The 22,734-nt window shown below is 43.1% G+C and overlaps 1 protein-coding gene across 5 annotated transcripts in view; it reads right to left on the bottom strand.

Moving 5' to 3' along the window:
* Positions 1 to 22,734, bottom strand: part of DARS2 (aspartyl-tRNA synthetase 2, mitochondrial) — a 32,541-nt gene that overhangs the window by 3,370 nt on the left and 6,437 nt on the right. For 3 of the 5 annotated variants that reach the window (XM_038412518.1, XM_038412517.2, XM_043491101.1), the window contains exons 4-16: positions 22,600 to 22,666; positions 21,974 to 22,075; positions 19,105 to 19,200; positions 18,038 to 18,161; positions 17,302 to 17,348; positions 12,868 to 12,974; positions 10,752 to 10,821; positions 9,338 to 9,517; positions 8,187 to 8,294; positions 2,942 to 3,004; positions 2,312 to 2,464; positions 1,724 to 1,942; positions 433 to 543 (exon numbers count right to left, since the gene is read on the bottom strand). In XM_038412518.1, coding sequence (XP_038268446.1) covers positions 433 to 543; positions 1,724 to 1,942; positions 2,312 to 2,464; positions 2,942 to 3,004; positions 8,187 to 8,294; positions 9,338 to 9,517; positions 10,752 to 10,821; positions 12,868 to 12,974; positions 17,302 to 17,348; positions 18,038 to 18,161; positions 19,105 to 19,200; positions 21,974 to 22,075; positions 22,600 to 22,666 — 1,447 coding nt within the window. Of the gene's footprint in view, positions 1 to 432; positions 544 to 1,723; positions 1,943 to 2,311; positions 2,465 to 2,941; positions 3,005 to 8,186; positions 8,295 to 9,337; positions 9,518 to 10,751; positions 10,822 to 12,867; positions 12,975 to 17,301; positions 17,349 to 18,037; positions 18,162 to 19,104; positions 19,201 to 20,451; positions 20,497 to 21,973; positions 22,076 to 22,599; positions 22,667 to 22,734 lie in introns of all 5 variants that reach the window. The other 2 variants (XM_043491099.1, XM_043491100.1) reach the window with 1 other exon arrangement.

The raw sequence follows: 22,734 nt of genomic DNA, 5'->3' as shown, positions 1-22,734 counted from the left end.
CTAAAGATGAAAAACAGTATACAAGAGATAGATATCATGAGCATCACCATTCTCAGGGAGCTAGGAGGGAAGAAATTTACATTTCCCAAAAGCATGAGAGGAGTGAGAGATATCAATCTCAACAGAGGAATAAGCCAGTGTATCGTATCAATGGGACCACTCATGTAAGTAAACAGGTGCATACATGTTTGCGGGATTGGGTGCTATAATTTTTTTTTACTTTACAGAATCCCTTTAGTGTCCTCACAAATAGGTCATGTGTGTGTCAATGAGATGCTCCTACTGGCCCAGCATCATTGTTAGTAAACCTAATTCCTCTGGATTTCTATAACCAGTAATTGCACCATTTGCAAAGTAGTTTGAGGTTTTTAAATGTGTCTATTTTAATTTAAAAATTCCGAGAGGGCATAGGAAACTTTTGCAGGCTGTTACCTTCAGCACTGTCTCAAGAACAAAACGTTGCTGCTCTGCATTATGGATTCGGATGGAGCCACCTCCAATCTCACTGCCATTCAGCACAAGATCATAGTGCTGGCTACGGACCTGGAGGATGGGAGACAGACAAGTGTATTAGCATGCCCGGGGTGCAGTTCACTGTGCTCAGATCATTCATAGATCAGATTGCTAACAGTCTGATGAAAAAAAAAAAAAAAAAAAAAAAAGACATTACAATTTGCTTTATTAACGGAATCTCAGACATTTGGAGGGGTCCAACAGGATGTTTAAACCACTACCAGGAGAAATCTTTGCAACCAATTCCATTGTGGGTCTCAAATTTCATGTTTTGGCAAGTGAAAGATGCTTATCCTGGACCTGATCCAAAGCCCACTGAAACCAAGAGAAAGATGCATTTCTGTGGGCTTTGGATCAGCATTGCACAATGCCAGGCAGAGTGCAAGTAGTTGCTGTGCAAGCCTCCCCTCTCCCCCCTCGCAGCTCTTCAGTGGCTTATTTGTGATATTGCTCTCTCCCTCTTGCTGATCCAGTCCCGGGAACCACACACAGCCATGGCACCACCAATTGATGCACCACCAATCCTGATCTGCAACACACTCAGCAAGCCAAATGCAGGGCTTCTCTCTCAGAAAGTCCTTCATAGATTGAACAAACTCCCACTAAGACTTGGTTGTGGCCACTGTTCTCATTGCAACTGGATTCTTAGGAAAGTTGTAAAACAAAACCAAACCCCCAAAACCCTTTCTGTAGACATTGCTGTTATTCCCTCAAATCTCCTGGGACTGGCAGTACTGACAATTAATCAAATCCCTCTCTTACTGCCCCTGGGTAGTGAAGCCCTTAGGTTGCTCCTGTTAAATGACCCCTTACATTTGAGCTCAAGATCAAGACTGTACTATTGAAGCAGGAACACATCAGATAGTAACTGCCTAATCCTTATAGCTCTACAGATGAATGTAACACCCATCTTCAAAGACTTGTAGGGAAGAGTTCTGACCCAGCTTTGCCTTTCAGAGAAACTCCTCTAAATCGTTTCCCATAAGTCTTCAGGAAGTAAGCCAGTTAACTGGTGACACACACTTAGGTATTTGCCAGTTCTGGGTAACCTGGGATCCACCTTTCCTCAGCAGATATGTAGAATGTATATTTTTCCTCCATTAGTTAATGTCCCTTAATACAGCAGCTAAAATTGCACCTCGCACACATTTTCAAGGAAAGTCAATATGAAAAACTAAGCCAGAGTGAAAGGCATGAAGGTCATAGTCACCTTTGCAGGCTCAGAGTACAGGAGCCTGGTGTCTGAGGGGTGAGGGGCTGTGAAGGGGTGATGAGCAGATTCCAGTTCTGCAGGGTTTTCTTCCTTGGGAAGGAATAGCGGGAAATCCACCACCCACAGGAAGTGAAAAGCAGTGGGATCACGGAGCACCAGGCCTCTCGACTCCAAAAAGTTCGCACACTCCAAGCGCATATTTCCTAACACCGAGCACTGAAAAAAGGAGGGAGAAGGGAGGGAGGGAAAGGAAATAGAGAGAGACTGATGAAGTCCAGTTTAATGTCATCAGCAGGGAGCTCTAGGGAGGGTCTCATCGTACCCTCTGGCGGTGTGTGTGTGTGTGAATTTTCTACAGAGACAAGATCACACACACACACACACACACACACACACACACGTGCATGCGCCCCATCATGTTTCACTGCATTTCACACCTCTCTCACAGGGGGTTGTGGGACTTCATTCATTAATCTTTGCAGCATGCTCTGAGATCCTCAGGTGGAAGGAATTACAGATATGCTAGGTATTAATACTAACAGACAGTGATGTTCAGTCCTTATAGCCAGCCAGGGATTTCCCTACCACTTTTTCATGCTCTCCAGCTGCCAGCAGCACCACATCATCTGCCTGGACCTTCAGTGCTTGGATGAGTTCCGACTGCTGCTCCTCACTGAGAAACTTGCTGAGTGGAGATTTCAAGCTCTCATCAGGCTTCAGGATCAAGTGTAAAACTTCCTATTGCAAAAGAGAGGCAAAGATGTAAAGCACGTTCAGTTCCTGTAGTACATCCACACATCTGATCAGGTTGCTCCTTGTCTTTGTGTTGCTGAGAGACTGTCTCTTTCTCTCCCAGCAGAGGATGCATTATTAAAAACCTCCTGCATCCTGAAGTTCTTATATCCTATAAAACCACCTAACATAATTTACCATCTCATTTACTAGAATACTCGAGGGCACTGTAGGAAGACACAGAACCATTATGCAGTGCACAATGAATACATACAACTGCCTGGCTATTTACCTTCAACAGACAAGAAGTTGCCATCACCTATATTAATTGGTCTCAAAACAAGGTGATTATATGTACACAAGGTGGAAAACTTAACTTACTTTTCTATCTAGTATCTGATGCAAATTCCATGCAACACTTTATGCATTTTACCTGCCCCTTTCAGATGAACTCTTTACAGTGTAGAATTGTTTGTGCCTCACCTGATTAAACAGGGATTTTGCAGATTCCTTTAAAGACTCAAAATCTTTATTTTGAAGATATCTCTGGAAAAAAGGGAAAAAAACAGAGACATTAAACAGTTATAACTGCTGTAAGTCAAGTCAGAAACTGAATCCAGTGGCTCAGCTCACTTTCCTGCATGAAGCCCTCGATTTCAGAATTACTTTTTTGGGAGACATGACCAGCATTCCATTTTTGCTTTTTTAAATACATACCACAGCACAACCTAATGGGATGCCTCAGATTGCGCCTTTCACTGCCAAACTAACAATAACTAGTGAGAAACTGTGTCTGGAGAGCTCTTGCCTGTGCAGCAAGAGTGCAAAGAGATAAATCAGAATCTACCACCCTCTGTACCCAACATACATTTTATCACATGATGAACTTATTTGATACTGTCCTCCTTTGTAAAATGCTTTGAGATCTATGGATGAAAAGTGCTATATAGGAGCTAGGTATGGTTGTATTTTTGTAAGAGGAGTATCCCTACTACTACTTTGCAAACTCCTTGCAACCTTTCACTTTTCTTGCACCATTGTTGTTCAAGCCCATGTTTTACAAAACAGAGTCAGCTATAATTTGGAGAGTCACAGTGCATCAACTATTAGATACGAACTCTTCCTAGATTATTAGGAGTTGAAAGTCATGCCCATATATTACTCCTGGGAGAATTCTGCACCAAAAATTTAAAAATTTTGTGCACAGTATTTTAAAATTCTGTGTATTTGTCAAAACAACATAATATAATCACACCTATTTCAATTATTTTTGGTCATTTATTTGAAAATACCAGTCAGCAAGTATGTCGGTAACAATACAGACAACAAAAAAAGATTTAGGAAATGTTTGACAAATAGATTCCTTAGTAGGCATATTAATACAGAACTCCGAGTAATAATTCATTTAAACTACAATACAGAAACGTATATCCCACACCCCTCAGAAGCAATGCAAAGGCTTGGGGGAATCAGGGGTAATGGAGGAGCTGAGGGAGAGGGAAGCAAATTGCTGGGAAGGAGCCTGGGTGTGAACTTGGAGGGTTGTTGGATATTGGTGGGGAAAGTATGGAACAGGGGTTTTTTTGGGTTTTTTTTTGTTTTTTTTTTTTGGAGGGGAAGAGGCGGGGAGAGATTTTTAGGGAGCTTCCCCCACGGAGACTCTGCCTGACCCCAAGCCCTTCCCATTAAGTCAGGAACCTCTGCCCAATCCCCATGTGTTCCTGCATCCCTATGTGTCCCTCCACCCCCACTCAGACACCCACTCCCTCCATCCCCATGTGGCCCTGCACCCCCTTCCCTTATGTGGCTCTGTACCCCCACCCAGCCACTCCCCTGTCCCTATGTGTCCTTGTACCCCCTCCCCATGTATCTTTGTGCCCCCACTTAGCCACCCTCTGTCCCTATGTAGCTCTGCACCCCCTCCCCCATCACCAGGTGGCCCTGCACCTCCCTCCCACCTGTGGCCCTGTGCTTCCACTCCCATTCAGCCCCTGCCCCAGTCTGTCCTCCCCCATTAGCCCTTATGAGCCTGTCTGAACTCCCCAGCACCCCATACTGTCTGTCTCCCTATAGCCCCAGTCTCACTATAGCCCCTGACCTTGCCTGATAGGTGCTGCAAAGAAGGCAGGCTCTTTCTCTTCCCTAGCTGGCCTGGAGCTGCTGCCGTGTTCTATCACCACAACACCCTCTGATGGGCAAAAGACAAAAGGGCAGCAATATTTTGGCAGCTTTTTTCTGCGCAAAAATTTAAAAATATTCACAACTCATTAATTATGCATGTGTGCAGAATTCCCCCAGGAGTAATATATTACTGAGGTACACTGGACTGCACAGGCGCCAACTTCCCCTCTTTTCCGTGGGTGCTCGACTCCACCCCTTCCATGAGCCCCCATTCCAACCTCTTTCTCAAAGTCTCCATCCCAACTCCACCCCCTCCCTGCTCCTATTCCAACTCCTTCTGCAAATCTCCGCCCTGGCCCTGCCTCTTTCCCGCCTCCTCCCCTGAGCTTGCTACATTCCCAGTCTTCCCCCCGCCCTCCCAGAGCGTGCAAACAGCTGTTTGGCGGTGGCTGGGCGGGAAATGCTGGGAGGTAGGTGGAGGAGCGGGCATGCAGCGTGCTTAAGGGGGGAGGGAGGATGTGGTGCGGGGGGGGGGGAACTTGGCTGCTGGTGGGTGCAGAATACCCACTAATTTTTCCCTGTGGATGCTCCAGCCCTGGAGCACCCACGGAGTCCGTGCTATGCTGGACTGTACCTTGATCTTTAAAAGGAACACCTTACCAAGATGTCACTCAAAACAAAGACAAGAAACAACCTGATCAGCAAACTAGTTGGGTCTACCTGGGGAACCAATGAACAGGCACTAAGACACTCTTGGCTTGCCTTGTGCTATTCTGCAGCAGGGTATTGCTCAGCTTTTCTCACACAAGACTAGTCGATACTCTGCTGAATGAAACCATGCATATAACAACAGGTACCATGAGACCGACTGAGCAGGCTTGGCTGCCTGTCCTGTCCAACTTTGCCCCTTCTGACATCAGACAACAAGTCACCTTGCAGAATCTGCTCCTTAAAGTGCAAGACATGCCACAGCTACCCCTGTTTAAAGAGGTGTTGAATCCACTGGGCCACCATCTCAGCTCAAACCATCCTGTTTGGACAATTCCCTTAAGGAACTTTGATATCACCGCCAGGTGACAAGAACAAGCTTCAAACATAGCCATTGCCTATCTCATGACAGATCCAACAGTCCAGCCCCTTGGTTTTGATTTTCTATGCCATCTTTGGGTAAAACTCAATTGCTTCAGATGTGCTGCTAATGACTATATGTGGGGCCTTCGTGACTTTGCCTCTATGGCCCGTTAGAAAATGTAGATAATATACCTGCAGGCTGCAACCACTAGCAAAGGCTACCAGGTTCCCTTATGGACTTGTACAATGCCCTTCCCATAGCTTCTGAATCGTTAAGACACTTTGGCTAACTCATTTATTTGACTGTTTATGTAGATGCAATCGCAATATATATAAGGCATGTAAAGTGATTAAAAACATTATTTGCATCATTAATTGCACTGTTAAACAATAGAATACTATTTATTTAAATATTTTTGGATATTTTCTACTTTTCAAATATATCAATTTCAATTACAAACACAGAATTGAAAGTGTACAGTGCTCACTTTATATTTTTATGACAAATATTTGCACTGTAAAAAACAAAATAGCATTTTTCAGTTCACCTCATATAAGTACTGTAGTGCAATCTCTATCATGAAAGTTGAACCTACAAACATAGAATTATGTAAGAAAAAACAACAAAACCTGCATTCAAAAACAAAACAATGTAAAACTTTAGAGCCTACAAGTCCACTCAGTCCTACTTCTTTAGCCACTTGCTGAGACAAACAAGTTTGTTTACATTTGCTGCCCTCTTCTTGTTTACAATGTCACCTGAAAGTGAGAACAAGCGTTCGCATGGCTCTGTTGTAGCTGGTGTCGCAAGACATTTACATGCCAGATGCGCTAAAGATTCATATGTCTCTTCATGCTTCAACCACCATTCCAGAGGACATGCATCCATACTGATGATGGATTCTGCTTGATAACGATCCAAAGCAATGCGGATTGACACATGTTCATTTACATCATCTGAGTCAGATGCCATCTGCAGAAGGTTGATTTTCTTTTTTGGTGGTTCGGGTTCTGTAGTTTCTGCATTGGAGTGTGGCTCTTTTATTTTGAAAGCATCCTCCACACCTCATCTCTCTCAGATTTTGGAAGGCACTGCAGATTCTTAAACCTTGGTTCAAGTGCTGTAGCTATCATTAAAATCTCACATTGGTACATCTTTGCGTTTTGTCAAATCTACAGTGAAAGTGTTCTTAAAACAAACAACAACATGGGCTGGGTCATCGTCTGAGACTGCTATAACATGAAATTATGGCAGAATGCAGGTAAAACAGAGCAGGAGACATACAATTCTCCCCCAAGGAGTTCAGTCACTAAGTAATTCAAGCATCATTTTTTTAATGGAGCATCATCATCATGGAAGCATGTCCTCTGAATGGTGGCATGGAAGCATGAAGGGGCATATGAATATTTAGCATATCTGGCATGTAAATATCTTGCGATGCCAGCTACAACAGAGCCATGTGAACTCCTGTTCTCACTTTCAGGTGACATTGTAAACAAGAAGAGGGCAGCAAATGTAAACAAACTTGTTTGTCTCAGGAAGTGGCTAAAGAAGAAGTAGGACTGAGTGGACTTGTAGGCTCTAAAGTTTTATATTGTTTTGTTTTTGAGTTCAGTTATGTAAAAAAAAAAAATCTACATTTGTAAGTTGCACCTTCACAATAAAAAGATTGCACTACAGTATTGTATGAGGTGAACTGAAAAATACTATTTCTTTTGTTTATCATTTTTTAACAGTGCAAATATTTGTAATCAAAATAATATAAAGCGAGCACTGTGCACTTTGTATTCTGTGTTGCAACTGAAATCAAAATATTAAAAAAAATGTAGAAAAACATCCAAAAATATTTAATAAATTTCAATTGGTATTCTATTGTTTAACAGTGCGATTAAAACTGTGATTAAATCACAATTACTTTTTTAAATATAAATATATACATAAAATAGAAAGTAACAATTATTTTTAGATTTACAGTCAAGCCTGGATTTGATCTTTGACCTTAGTGTTATGAGTTACTGTACTAATGATCTCCACACAGGTAACAAACACCCACATGGGAGGGAGCTGTTATCTGCGAGTCTGCATCACCAGTCCAGGAAGGAGTGATGCCTTACCCAAGTCTATTTCAGACTCTTGCCTCTGGGCACAATTTATTACTCAAGCCCAAAACAAAACTGTTCCTCTAACCAAAGCAGGCTGCAGTCCCCAAAGGCTTTTCCCCTTGGCCTCTCTCATCTCCCTCTGGGTTCTTGCCCTAACCAAGGGACACTGCAGTTTCTCTAGCTCAGCTGAGTTCTTGCTGGCCTTTATAAGGACCAGATGCTCTTCACACTATTATCTGATGACCTAACACCACAACCTCAGCTGAGAGGCAACTAATCAGTCAGAGGTGGGACTAGGCCAATGTCCCCAGAAAGGGGCCAGTCACACTGTGACAAAGGGATTGTTATTAAATCAATAGAACTTATTAATTTCTAAAATTTACTTTCTTTATACTGTGCTTTGCCATTAACAATACAGAACTACACCACTCACCACTCCCTGAGGAATACAAATGGCTTTGACAGAGCCTTGGGGCTTGTTGACAGCATTCTGCACAAATCCGATTTCCATGCTCCTAAACATGTCACTGACATCAATTATCTGAGAAAGAGCATATAAAGGAGAAGAGATGTCAGGAACATGCAGTGGGGAACTGTTTCTGTGTCCTCCATTTGCAGCAAGATCTCCCGAGACAGCAAACCACGCTTCAAGAAACCACAAAGCATTTATAAAGAAACAAATGGAGCAGTGGTTTAGAAGTCACAGACTTCAGGAAGAGAAAATGTAAATATGAGACTGAGTGAGAGACTGGATGGCTTATGGGATTGCTAATGGAATCCAAAGACTTCCACGTCTAGGTGACCAATCTGAACGTGGCTCTAGTCAGCAGCAGCCAAAGGGTGTCAGCAGGTAGTATCGATGAGAGCTCCTATAAGACATGAGTTTGGTGATCTCAGCCCAAATTCCCAGAACACATACCCACAGTGGGATAACATCAGCTCAAATCAGCCATGATGCAGCCCTTTCAAATCTTCAAATAGCAGCAAGTATAAAATATTGTGTAACATTTTTCAGTACTGCTTCCTCCATTACATTTATGAACAGTTATTTTCTGAATAAAAAAAATTATTGAAGAAAGAACCAAAATCACAACTGGTAAGAGTCTCAGAGGGACCAAGGACTGGGGAGACTGAACTAGCCTATCTCTTGAGCTGGTCCTGCCAGGTCAGGAGCGAGACACATTGGTGAGCAATCCAGACAATTTTGTGGTTTCTATGGATGATTCGAGGACTTCAGTTCCCAGCACTGTCAATCCTTCTTGCCCTACATGGCATGTCCTTAGTGTTAATGTATCCTTGTTAGGATATAAATGAGAAAGACACGACACCCCTCCCAAAAGAACAAGCGGGTTGGAAGATCCCAAATCCATCTTGTATCACCTGCCTTAATATCCCATTAGTACAGCTTCCAGTGACATAAAGGGTCGGCTACAATTGCAGGGCTTTCAGAACCTGTAGATGTTATGGCACCAAGAAACTCACACTTCCATTCAAGTGGAGAAGTGGAGTATAAACAGAGATGATCAGGAAACACTTAAAAGGAGAAGGAGAAAGGACAGATGTTTCCAATGGGAGACAGCGCACCTTCATACCAAAGCGAGTGTCTGGCTTATCGGTCCCATACTCAGCCAATGCCTCAGCATAGCTCATGGAAGGGAAAGGGGTGGTAATAGGGCCTCCCTCATTAGGCCAGGAATACTGGAGCAGGCCCTCAATCAGTCTCCGGATCCCAGCTTGGTCTACAAACGACATCTCAATATCGATCTTAAAGACATAACAAGAGGATCATTACACATTAGCTACAGGCACCAGGAAAGCTGCATTCTATTCCCCCCTTATAGCTCTTCTTGGGACCCAAAGGCTTTGTATATAAAGTGATCATAAAGATGATTAGATTCAATATACTATATATACCACAACTGCCTTACATGAAGGCTAACCTCACATAGTTAGATACATCATCACAGAGAATCCTGCCCAGGGTATCAGCAATAACCTCTTATTCAGAAGCCTAATGACCATTAGTGAATTCAGGGCACAAGGAGAAGACTTGGAATGAACTGGGCCAACCGGAGCCAAAAGCCATGAAGCACACTGCCCTGGGAGCTCCTGTGGAAGAGAAGCAGGCCAGCCCTGGAGAGCAGCACATGTTTCACCACCAAGGTGAACCAAACTAGCCGACACTGGTACCTGTACTGGTTGAAATCATCCTTCATCCCAGACCTCAGTGAATACCCACTAGGACACGTGAAATACATGTCCCCAAACACTAGGTCAAATAATGTTTCTAAGGTGAATAGTGATGAACAAGTCTGATACCAAATGGATGGACTATACCAGTGGTTCTTAACCAGGGGTTCGTGTACCCCTAGGGGTACTCAGAGGTCTTCCAGGGGGTACTCAACTAATTTAGATCAATGTTTCTCAACCTGGAGCTTGCAGCCCTGTGGGCAGTCATGGGATAGGTTTGGGGGGTGGGGTCGCAAATGCTGGGCTGGCATTAGGAGGTGGCAAGCAGGGAAACTACCCAGGGCCCCATGCCATAGGGGCCTCCCGCAAAGCAGTTGTACGCTTCAGCCCCTGGCTGCAGGGCTTTGGCTCCAGCCCTGAGAGGCAGGGCTTGGGCTTCAGACAAGGCTCACAAGTGAAAAATAGGCTCAATATCACACTGAAATGTAAGTACAATACTTATATTCCAATCAATTTATTTTATAATTATATGTAAAAATGAGAAAGTCAACAATTTTTCAGTAATGGTGTGCTGTGACACTTTTGTATTTTTATGTCCGATTTTGTAAGCAAGTAGTTTTTAAGTAAGGTGAAACTGGGGGTACTCAAGACAAATCAGACACCTGAAAGGGGTACAGCCATCTGGAAAGGTTGAGAACCACTGGGCTATACCAATAATACTTGCAGCTAACAATGCTGTTTGAGATCTAAGTGGTCTGAGACCTTGCCAGAGTTAAGCAGCTAAAGAATCTGTTTGGGGATACATTACCTGAGTGAACTCAGGCTGCCTATCTGGCTTTGAACCTTCATCTCGATAGCAACGGGCAACCTGAAAGTACCTGCAATTGAAATTAAAGGCACCCTAAATTAAATTGTGGCTACAGGATTGCACCCTAAGCAAGTTCACGGATGACACTAAGCTGGAGGGAGAGGTAGATACACTGCAGGGTAGGGATAGGGTCCAGAGTGACCTAGTCAAATTGGAGGATTGGGCCAAAAGAAATCTGATGAGGTTCAACAAGGACAATTGCAGAGTCCTGCACTTAGGACGTAAGAATACCATTCACTGCTACAGGCTGGGGACTGACTGGCTAAGCAGCAGCTCTGCAGAAAAGGACTTGGGGATTACAGTGGATGAGAAGCTGGATGAGTCAACAGTGTGTCCTTGTTGCCAAGAAGCCTAATGGCATATTGAGCTGCATTAGTAGGAGCATTGCCAGCAGACCGAGAGAAGTGATTATTCCCCCTCTATTTGGCACTGGCGAGGCCACATCTGGAGTATTCCGTCCAGTTTTGGGCCCCCCACTATAGAAAGGATGTGGTTAAATTGGAGAGAGTCCAGCAGAGGGAAACAAAAATGATTAAGGGGCTGGGGCACATGACTTTGATAACTCAGTGGTTTGAGCATTGGCCTGCTAAACCCAGGGTTGTGAGTTCAATCCTTAGGGGGGTCATTTAAGGCTCTGGGGCAAAACTTGGAGATTGGTCCTACTTTGAGCAGTGGGTTGGACTAGATGACCTCTTGAGGTCCCTTCCAACCCTAACCTTCTATGATTAAGTATGATTAAGAGGCTGAGGGAACTGGGCTTATTTAGTTTACAGAAGAGAAGAGTGAGGGGGCAGGATTTGATAGCAGCCTTCAACTGCCTGAAGGAGGGTTTCAGAGAGGATGGAGCGAGGCTGTTCTCAGTGGTGGCAGATGACAGAACAAGGAGCAATGGTCTCAAGTTGCAGTGGGGGAGGTTTAGATTGGATATTAGGAAAAACTATTTCATTAGGAGAGTGGTGAAGCACTGGATTGGGTTACCTGGGGAGGTGGTGGAATTTCCATCCTTAGAGGTTTTTAAGGCCTGACTTGACAAACCCTGGCTAGGATGATTTAGTTGCGGTTGGTCCTGCTTTGAGCAGGGGGTTGGACTAGATGACGTCCCGAGGTCTCTTCCAACCCTAATTTTCTATGATTCTAAGGTTTATTACGTAGTCCTGCCATGAGCGCAGGGCACTGGATTAGATCACTTCTCAAGGTCCCTATGATTTCTCCTGATGATTTGTGCTGTAGATACCAACCAGGATAAGCCACCTTCCAGCAGTGACCTCTTGGAGGAGGCCAACATCTCAGTGGCGCTCCACCAGTGCCATCTAGGACTCTAGGCAAACCCCCCCAACCAAACCTCCTCTTCTTCTATGTTATACTGGGCTATGCAAGCACATCAATGGCATCTGAAGAATTCTTATGGGACTGTCCTCTCAACTGGTCTGATGCTGCTAGGAACAGAGGTTCCTCTAGAATGTTTCCCTACTACTCTCTGGCATTTTCTGCTTTTATTTCACGAAGCAGGCATGTGAAAAGGTATTGCACTCCTGTGCTGAGCCTGTGCGTCTTTTCCAAGTCTCAAATCACACACAACAGTCTAGTTTTATCTCAATGGGAGTTGGTTATATTTGTCAATCCCAGGTGAGGGCTGCACCATGCTTTCATTTTCTGCTTTCAAGCATTCCCTTCCTCGAAAAGCCTCCTCCCAAATTTTAGTTCACAATGAGACTAAAATGGAAAATTTCACACCTGCAACTATGTGATTTAGCCACATACCTTCCATTCATTTCAATGGGAGTCATGTGGCTAAATCATTACTTGGCTTTGAGAGTCACAATGTATGCTTTACAATTTCTAAGCTTCTCCCACATTAGGTCATTTACCTCATCCATTTAAGGCCATCCTACCCCCACAAAAACAGCTCTAGGGCCCAGATCCTCAAAGGTTAATTTAGTTGCCTAACTCTGACTGAAATCAGTTCATGGGGGGAATTTTTAACTTCTCCCAAGTCAAAGAGAATGGACCCCATAACATTAATATTTCAAAGAAAAGGCGGCAAAGGAATGCTCACCTGTCCAGACCTCCAACCATTAGGAGCTGCTTAAACTGCTGAGGACTCTGCGGCAGACAGTAAAACCTTCCAGGCTCCCTGGAAGGTACCACAAATTCCTTTGCACCCTGGTACGGAAAAAGGGAGAGAGACTTTTTAATGGGTGTACAACTGCCATCTTGAACCCTGCCATAGCATCTTATTGATGCAAATAGTGTAGTAAGTTTCAAAAGAGAACTAAACAATTATGAACCTGACCAAAAGCCAGCTGAAGTCAGTGGCAGACTTTCCATGGACTTCAAAGAGCTTTTTGTCAGGCCCCCTATGAATAAGAACAGGACCTGTGGTTTTACGCTAATTAGGATCAAATTACAAAAGTTGGTGCTAATGCGGCATAAGATCCTCACTAGCTGGATGGCATTAGGATGATATCTCCTCGCAGGGTACAGAACTGAAGAGTTAGGTACACTATGCAACAGCAGGGTGTGGGGGGATAAGACAGGATGGTCTACCTCTCTGTTTTTCCCCCCCCTTAGCTATTTTCCTGTACCAGATACTCTTGTTTTGTGTGTTATGAGCGCATTTGATATGAATGCCGAGTGAAAGGGGTTACGTTCTTTGTTTTCTTTCTTCTTTTTATTAATAGCGGCAGCATTTTTTTTTCTTTTCTTTTATCCTCCCACAGAAAACTAGGAAAAGGAGAAATAGGCAAACGCAGCTGCCCATGTATAAGCTACTCTTGGTGGCTGCCAGGCTGCCAATGACCAAAGAGCCAGATTAGCCAAACTTTGCTGGAAAGATAGGAACTTGAGGCACACAAAATGGGTTAAAAGTTGTAAGTCTCAGGAGATGGTGTCCAGCCAGGGAAGTTCTGGTTTAGAGTTTGTGGGTGAACTTCATGTTATGTTTCTAACCATCAGAGGAGTGAGGTTCTGGAACAGCCTTTCAATAAGAATAGTGGAGGCAAACAATCTAACTAGCTTTAAAACGAAGCTTGATAAATTTATGAATGAGATTGATTGTATGACAGCATTGCCTGTAATAGTAAGGGACTGGACTTAATGGTCCAGGAGGTCCTTTCCAGTCCTATATTCCCATGTTACTGTGGGCTAAGATCCTTATGTTGTATTTCACAGTGACCTTTGTTGTATTGGGGGATTTTGGGGCCATTTTCCAAGGTGCAGGGAAGGATTAATACATTCTATTTCTTTTACCCTATCTGCCCCTGTTTTCTTTATAAATCCATCCCATCTACTTGGCCTCTCTGTTAGAAGCTGACCTTTCCACTGAGACATCTGGCATTAGTAACTATTGTGGAGAGGATACTGGACCAGAGGGGACATTGATCTCATGCTCTCTCTCCATATCACACACCCACCCCTATTGTTTCAAAATAGTCTGCACCATGGTTACTAGCTAGAAATCCTTTCCATTAAAACTGCCTCAAGCTTCAGGTCTCTGAACTTTCCTGACAGATGCATATATTTTGAGATGACGATGGACCAAACTCAGAGGTGATGCACATGATGGTGTAGGTTTCACTTTAATTTGATGCAAGTTAGGCAATGAAGGAGGAGGTTGTGGCAGAAACAACTACCAATAGGAGGGGATGAGATAAAACAACTGCCCACCACACGTACCTTACAGTTCCTTACAACCTCCTGTTGCTTGTTGTTCTGCTGCAACTTTGGCTTTCTGTCCTCTCAGCAGGTCAGTTACAACAACTTACCAACAGGAAACTCATACACCACTATGCAAATCCTCTCTGACTCTGTCCCAGCATCCAGGCTCTGAGAGGGGAATGTTGGATGCGTCACTATCTTGTCCTCAATTCTACGTCATCAGGACAAATACCCGTCCCTGCATACTGGGGGAGCTGACAAGCCAGTTCTTTTTTTGGCTCCTGGCAGGTTGCATGTCTCTCAAGACAGAGCTAAGGGGAAACTCCAGCCACTGTTTTCTCAGGTGACCAAACCTCAGATGCAGGAACAGGCTACAAACAATAGCTAGAAATGGGTGAGCTGAGGTCTTTTGCAAAACTAAGAAAAATACTATTCTAATCATCACTACTGAAATCTGGGGCCAGCCCTGGTGGCTGGGCACTTAGGACTTTGAACTGGCACGTGTACAATGTGGGTGTGAATCCCAGTTCTGGTGTCACATTCCAAGGGTCACCAGGGACTGGCAGCTACAGTTTGGTCAGCCTCAAAGGGAGGAAATGCCTGGTGTTTTCTACACTGACACTTCTTGTCACTTAAGGAGTTGCATCAGGGGGCTCTGAAAAGAATCCTGTCCTCTGGCAGAAGGCTAGTGGCTGGGGTTCAGCTTTGATTGGCAGGTTAACAATGGATTAAAATGGGAAGAACTGAGAACTGGGCTCTGAAAATACAAAGGAACCCCTCAAAGAGAAGAGAAAAATGTTTACAAACCCATTATATTCATTCATTTTCTAATTCAATAGTTAATCCCTCCTATCTCTTTCATGGGATTCACTGACATGGCCTGCCTAGTCAAGAAGTTAATAAGCTGAAATAGTCAATGCAGCATTGACCCTAGTATGGCTACTCAGGAGAGGTTAGCATGTTGGTTAAGGATGAAATGTACAAATAAAATGAGCATAACAGAACTTCAGGCTGTATTCAGAATTCTCTAGTCACTGTGGTAAATCATTCCCCTGTAAGGGCCTAATCCAAAGCCCACTCATGTCAACGGGAGTCTTTCTATTGCATTCAATGGGCTTTGGACAGACCCTCACTATCTTTGCTCCTGCTACAGTCAGACTTCTATGTCAGCACGTAAAAGGCAGCTCTGTGTTGAGCTCAGTGCGACCAGAGCTAGATCCAGGACCAACAATCTGGCTTCTGCCTTGTAGAAAAAAATGACGCAAGCTCTGACAAACTTACTCCTGAAGGACTCATGCAATCTGGCCTAGGTTTATATGGTGCAGAAACTGGGTGGACTTTTGTTAATGCTTGTGGTATGGGTTTCCACAAATGGGTAAAATCTGTTGTGCGAGACTGGACTGAACATTTACAAATGTGTACATAAATTAGAACTTAAAAACCAGCATCCCCTAGAAGTTTGAGAAGAAAATGTCCTGTGTACAGCTTGTTGAATCTCCGCAGCCAGGACTGGATGGTTCCCTTCCATATATTTGATAAAACTTTCTCCTATTTAGTCTTAAACATCCCAAAGGATTGTCTTCATCACTTCTACAATAACATGCTATCCAATTATATGGATTTAAGAAGGCCATCCAACCCATGTCTTGACTCAGAATCTTTTAGTATCATGAAAGAACAAAGCTGCTTTCTTGCAGTGCAATGCATTTGTTGTCTCTGAATCCTGTTTTTTGAAGATCATATTCCAGAAAACACCTATCCTCCAAGCACTGCATTCTATTGGCATGTATCTCTTGTGTAAGTCACTATAGTAGTACACCTTTACCCCGATATAACGCGGCTCTTGAGAGCCAAAAAAAATCTTACTGCATTATAGGTGAAACCACATTATATTGAACTTGCTTTGATCTCGAGCATTTCTGTTATTAATACAGTATTTGACACAAGAAGTTTTATTCTTGGTGTTGTTTTAGAGAGGGCGCATCTAATGTCGTCCTTCACATCAAGCCCGGGGACGGGGCTCGCAGCCGTGAGCTGGGATTGGGGCTTGCAGCCCAGCACCGGGGTTGGGGCTCGCAGCCATGCGTCCCTTTCGGGGTCGGGGCTCGTAGCCCCACAGCTCAACACAGGGCTCGGGACTCGCAGTCATGCGTTACAGTCGGGGCTCAAAGCCCCGCGCTGGGGTCAGGGCTTGTGACCCCCCACATAATTGGGTCGCGATCCCCAGTTTGAGAACCAATGTTGTAAACAAGACAGAAAACCATTTTTTGCTTTACCGCGTTGTATCCGAATTCATGTTATATCGGATAGCGTTATATTGGGGTAGAGGTGTATTCCCATTTAAGGCTATTTAATTTCCAATTTTATATTCTGGATTTTAATTTTGTTAAATAATAATGTGATGGTAGAGACTGCTAGCCAAGTAATGAATGGTGTAAGGATCTATGCTCTGTCCTCTAACTGACATATCTTATAGTTCTCACTTTGTCCTATCCACCCCCTCATCCCTCAGAAGGACCCATTTGACATATTAGTAACTGGCAGCAGGAGCAACATTTGCCGAGAGGCAAGGGAGGCAGTTCCTCCTCAATATGTTGTTTGCCAAACCCTGACTTCACAGGATACAATATAATCACATATAATGTTCTATATGCTGACACGACTTTGCCTACCTCCCACACCTGGAATTTTCTGAAATGATGCCCCTGACTGGCAGGTAAACAGTTAAGTAGTAACATATGACAGAAATAAAGGCAGAGGGGCAGACAGGGACACATGAGCAAATAAATAGTCTATATTATTGCAGGAGGCCAAGATGGATGACTATACATACCCCTGGAGTTCTCTTAAATAGTGTTGGAGTTTCTACATCCACAAACCCTAAAAAACAAGCATAAGCTTCAGACATTGAATATGCCGAGAATGTTGATTTCAGACAAGTTGATTAGAGACTGTGATTAATCAGCTTGACGTAGTCTTGCAGAGCATGCAGGTGCTCAGTCATATACAGACTCATTTGATTTTTTTTTTTTCAGGATGTCTAAGGATTACTTATGCAGGCACAGCCTGATTCTGAAGGGCACTGAGCACCCACCATTCTTATCACGACTTTAGTTCTCAGCTTCCCCTGCCGGAGTTGCTTATATTTGCATTGGCTATTCTGAACAATTAGGCTAAAATTTTGCAAAAGTGACCAGTAAGTTTAAGATGAGCACCTCCCTCTGAAAATTAGGCCCTTATAAAGGCATATAAAGAAAGACACCCAAAAATTGAGATGCCCAAATATCACTAGTCACTTTTTAAAATCTTAGCCTTAACATTTATTGTATAGATACTGCTCATTCAAAAACGATCATCTGTGGCATGATAAGGGACTTAGAGCTGCTATGCTCTTTAGACATTCCAATATCCCACCCCATGGTATGTTCCTGGGATATAGAGCCATGTCAGGGCAGCACTCTGCCCAGCACCTCTCCTCTAGTATGTCAGGCAGTAGCAGAGCAGATAGCAAGAACAAGAAGAAAAGAAAAAGATGATAAAGTGCTAAGAACTAGATACATTTCTCTTACCATGGAGATTACAGAGGTACTCCCGCATTTTCATAACCATCTGTGATCTCAGCCGCAGGTTATGTTGCATCTGGAAGCTGCGCAAGTCCAAGTAGCGATACTGCATGCGCAAGGCCTCAGATTTCTAAAGAGAAAAGGATTGTGATTAAAGAGCAAAAGCCAAACCAGATGCCCATAAAAGCTTCTTCAAAGACCACACTGGAAAGGTGGAAGCAAACATAGCACCCTGCATTACTGCCAGTAACTCATCACCTATGTGGAAAAGCATTAGTTGCCTAGGTCACACTTTGACTCTAACTGTGATAGCAGCTGCATGCTGTAAGCTCTATATTCCGGAATGCTCACTTTTCACTTAGCAGCAACAAATCATAATAATCCTAATTGGGACTTGTAGGATGTTTTCAATCATAGGTCTCAAAGCATTTTGCAAAGGTGAGCAAGCATTATTAAACTAATTTTACAGATGGATAAAACTGAGATACAAGACACTGCAAGTTGCCCAGAGTCACATAGTGAACCAGTGGCACGGAGGATATAGAGCCCTGTTCTCTTGAATGCTGGTCCCAACCCCTATCCACTGGTCCACATTTCATAGGGAAGAGAAAGGACACAATAATCAGTGATGGAAGACATACCTAACCATCAGTCTGATTGATCTTATTGTCCTGGACGGATATAGTCTCTTGCTAGCTGGCTGCATACCTGGGTGAGGCTATATACCTTAACTTTTAAACACACTAGTCCTCCTGTTTCACAATCACAAAAGATGGACATGAGCCCAAATTTTCTTTGTTCCCATAATACCACCAATTCTTACTGTCATTATATTTTTAAACCCAAAGCACAGAGCAGATTTAGTCATTACATTCTACTTTGCTATTACAATTTCACTGTCAGAGCTCACTCTAGGCATGTTCCATTGCAAACAACTCTTTCCCCAGAGCACAGAAGATGGGAGTAAGAAGAGAATGCCCTACAACAGTGCAACGACACTGCTCTGCAATTCAGCATGGCAAATTCTAACTCTTCTGAAGAGCCAGTGCTTAATGCCAAAGGCAAGCAGCCACCTTGATAAAGTCTTTAATTTCAAAGGGCAGCTTCTTGCAGGAATTCAGGACCTCAGCTGTCTTCACCTTCACTTCAATGTCGCCTGTCAGCATTCTCTGAAACAGAGAAAAATAGATTTGAACACCGGGCAAAATACTTGGACAAGTTTCTTTCTAGGTGTCAAGGTTCCTTCCCCACTTTGAACTCTAGGGCACAGATGTGGGGACCCGCATGAAAGACCCCATAAGCTTATTTTTACCAGCTTAGGTTAAAAACTTCCCCAAGGTATAAACTTTGCCTTGTCCTTGAACCGTATGCTGCCACCACCAAGCGTTTTAAATAAAGAACAGGGAAAGATTCCACTTGGAGACGTCTTCCCCCAAAATATCCCCCCAAACCCTACACCCCCTTTCCTGGGGAAGGCTTGGTAATAATCCTCACCAATTGGTACAGGTGAACACAGACCCAAACCCTTGGATCTTAAGAACAATGAAAAATTAATCAGGCTCTTAAAAGAAGAATTTTAATTAAAGAAAAGGTAAAAGAATCACCTCTGTAAAATCAGGATGGTAAATACCTTACAGGGTAATCAGATTCAAAACATAGAGAATCTCTCTAGGCAAAACCTTAAGTTACAAAAAGACATAAAAACAGCAATATACATTCCCTCCAGCACAGCTTATTTTATCAGCCATTAAACAAAAGAAAATCTAACGCATTTTCTAGCTACATTACTTACTAATTTAACAGGAGTTGGAAGGCTTGCATTTCTGATCTGTTTCCGGCAAAAGCATTACACAGACAGAGAGAACCCTTTGTTTCCCCCACCCCAGATTTGAAAGTATCTTGTCTCCTCATTGGTCATTTTGAGTCAGGTGCCAGCGAGGTTACCTTAGCTTCTTAACCCTTTACAGGTGAAAGGGTTTTGCCTCTGGCCAGGAGGGATTTTGTAGCACTGTATACAGAAAAGTGGTTACCCTTCCCTTTATATTTATGACACTAGGTTAATGGATTTTCAGGCTAGAAAGAATGCTTATAATTATCCAGTCTGACCCCTTACAGCATAGGACAGACAATGTCTCTTAATGATCAGTTTCTCCAAATCTTCCTCAATATTCATTGGCAGGTTAAGGCCAATCAGTTCCTATTTAAGACACACTGGGTCTCACTCTCTTTCAGTAGTGTATCCATCCCTATTAGAAGTGAACCTGCTTTCTTGTCCATAACCTGCTCTCCCCCTATGACATGTACAAACTACAAGACAAGAGTTAGGGCCTGATCCTGCCAACACTCATGCCCATGCTTAACTTTATGCACAAAAGTAATCTCCTCAGGTTCACTGATGTATAAACAGGGGAATTGCATACAAGAATAGGAAAGCATTTGACATTGGTGAGACCACTGCTGGAAACCTGTGTAAAGAATTCAAGAAGGATGTTGATAAATTGGAGAATGTTCAGAGAAGAGCCACAAGAATGATTAATCAATTGAAAAAAACATACTTTATAGTGATAAACTCAAGGAGCTCAATCTATATAATTTAACAAAAAGAAGGTTAAGGGGTGACTTGATCACAACCTGTAAGTACCTACATATGGGGAACAGAAATTTGATATGGAAGGTCTAGCAGACAAAGGTATTCAATGGCTAGAAGTAGAAGCCAGACAAGTTCAAACTAGAAATTCGATGCATACTTTTAACAGTGAGGGTAACTACCCACTGGAACAACTTATAAAGGGTAGTGGAGGATTCTCCATCACTGGCAATTTTAAAATCAAGATGGGATGTTTTTCTAAAAGATATGCTCTTGTTCAAACCAGCATTAATTCAGAAAAATTCTACGGCCTGTGTTATACAGGAGGTCAGACTAGATGATCAGTGTCCCATTTGGATTAATAATCTATGAATTGATAAATGCTGGCAGTATCAGGCCTTTAACCTGTAATGTGGAGGAGAGCTATGTGTCAGCTCATTGGTGTAACCTTTATGGTTCCTGGGTATCATGGGGGGCAATTCATTTACCAATTTCCATAAGTAGAGTTCCCACTTGAATTCTAAGGTAGATTTGAGTTTTTCTCCCATCTATCATCGCTGCCACAATAAAGACCACTAAACTCTGTTATCCATTCCTTCCCATCTTGCAGGACAGAGTGGAACACCTTCTACTAACCAGAGAAGAACACATTCAAGTTTCCAATACGTGTCTTTAAAAAAAAAAAAAAAAAAAATGATAACTGTGGAGCCCAGCCCAGCATACTTTGTGGTAGCATCTAGTGGTTAGAGAAGTGGACTGGGCATTCGAATTCCTGGGTTCTGTACTCAGTTCTGCCAATGACTGGTGGTGTATGGTCTTGGAAGAGTCACTTAAAGCTTCTGACAACGAGAGCTGTGGGTATGGAACACCTCTGAACAATCAGGCCATTAACCTCCATGCTTCAACTTCTCGATCTATAAAAAGGAGCTAATTAAACTTGCCTACAGCAGGCGTGAGTAAAAATGGTCAACAATTACTGCAGAAGCACTATGGCATTTCTTATATTTAGACTAGAAAACCAAAAGTATGGATGGTAAAGTCTGGCCTTTTTTAATGGTGATCAGTAGTTGTCAAAGGGGTATTGTTTGACTTCATTTATTAGTGTTTGTGAAGTGCTTTGAAGTTCCTGGAAGGTGCATGCCATAGCAGTTATTTTTATTTCCCTGTATTCACAATTCTTTCACATCACTCCAAGATGGATCATCATACCTTGGAGAAAACAAGCTTGCTAATGGCAAAGCAATGACACAACGTGTGCAGCATGAATCCACCTGCCAAATCTCTGTGCTAAATTCAGTGCACTTTACCAGAGTGCCAAACTCTAGAAAATCCCAGGAAGATTTCAAAGCACTAACCGGGTTCTTCTGCCCTGGGGGTCGAAAGATGACTGTCCCAGTTACCCTCACAACAGATTCCAGGGGGGCATCATACAAGACCTTCTTAACATGGAAATGTGCCTGCAGGAAGAAAATACTGAGATGTCATGGAAACTGAAGTCACATTGCAGACTGTGCCATGCTTGGATGCTTTTCTGTTTTCTTTATGGCCCCCTCTCAGACAAAATTTAAAGATCATTCTTTATAAACCAGTTGTATGATATTATTACTACTTGTATTGCAGTAGCATCTGGGAACCCCGGTCATGGACCAGAATCTCACTATGCTAAGTGCTGTATACAGACAGAACAAAAAAAATGCCCCTTTTCCCCTTACAATCTAAGAAATCTTATATTCTGAGCACAGCTTACTCCAAGTTAGGTCTCTAGCTCAGCTAAAAGCTTTAGTAATCACAGTCCTTTTGTTTTACTTCAAGAGTGCTCATTTTTTGCCGAACTCGGGGCTACGCTAGCAATGTACATAAATCAGAGCAGACTGCAATATGTAATATAAATTCAGCTTCCTCATTCTGCCCTTGACACTATGGGGGACAACAAGCCTTTAAAGCAAAAAAATCTAGAGATTCATCCCTTGGCAGCCCTTACCTCATCCTGTGGAATGATGATTTGTGTCAGCCCCTGGAAGTCCCTCAGAACCAGGAACAGGCCCTGTCTGAACATGATGAAAACAAAATGGAAAGAGTTGTTTCTCCCAGGGTTCAATCTTTTTGCTTTCTAAGC

The sequence above is a fragment of the Dermochelys coriacea genome, chromosome 8, assembly GCF_009764565.3.
Source record: "Dermochelys coriacea isolate rDerCor1 chromosome 8, rDerCor1.pri.v4, whole genome shotgun sequence".
NCBI lineage: Eukaryota > Metazoa > Chordata > Testudines > Dermochelyidae > Dermochelys > Dermochelys coriacea.
Note: the sequence above shows the minus strand (reverse complement) of the source record. Positions and strands in the feature narration are given on the sequence as shown.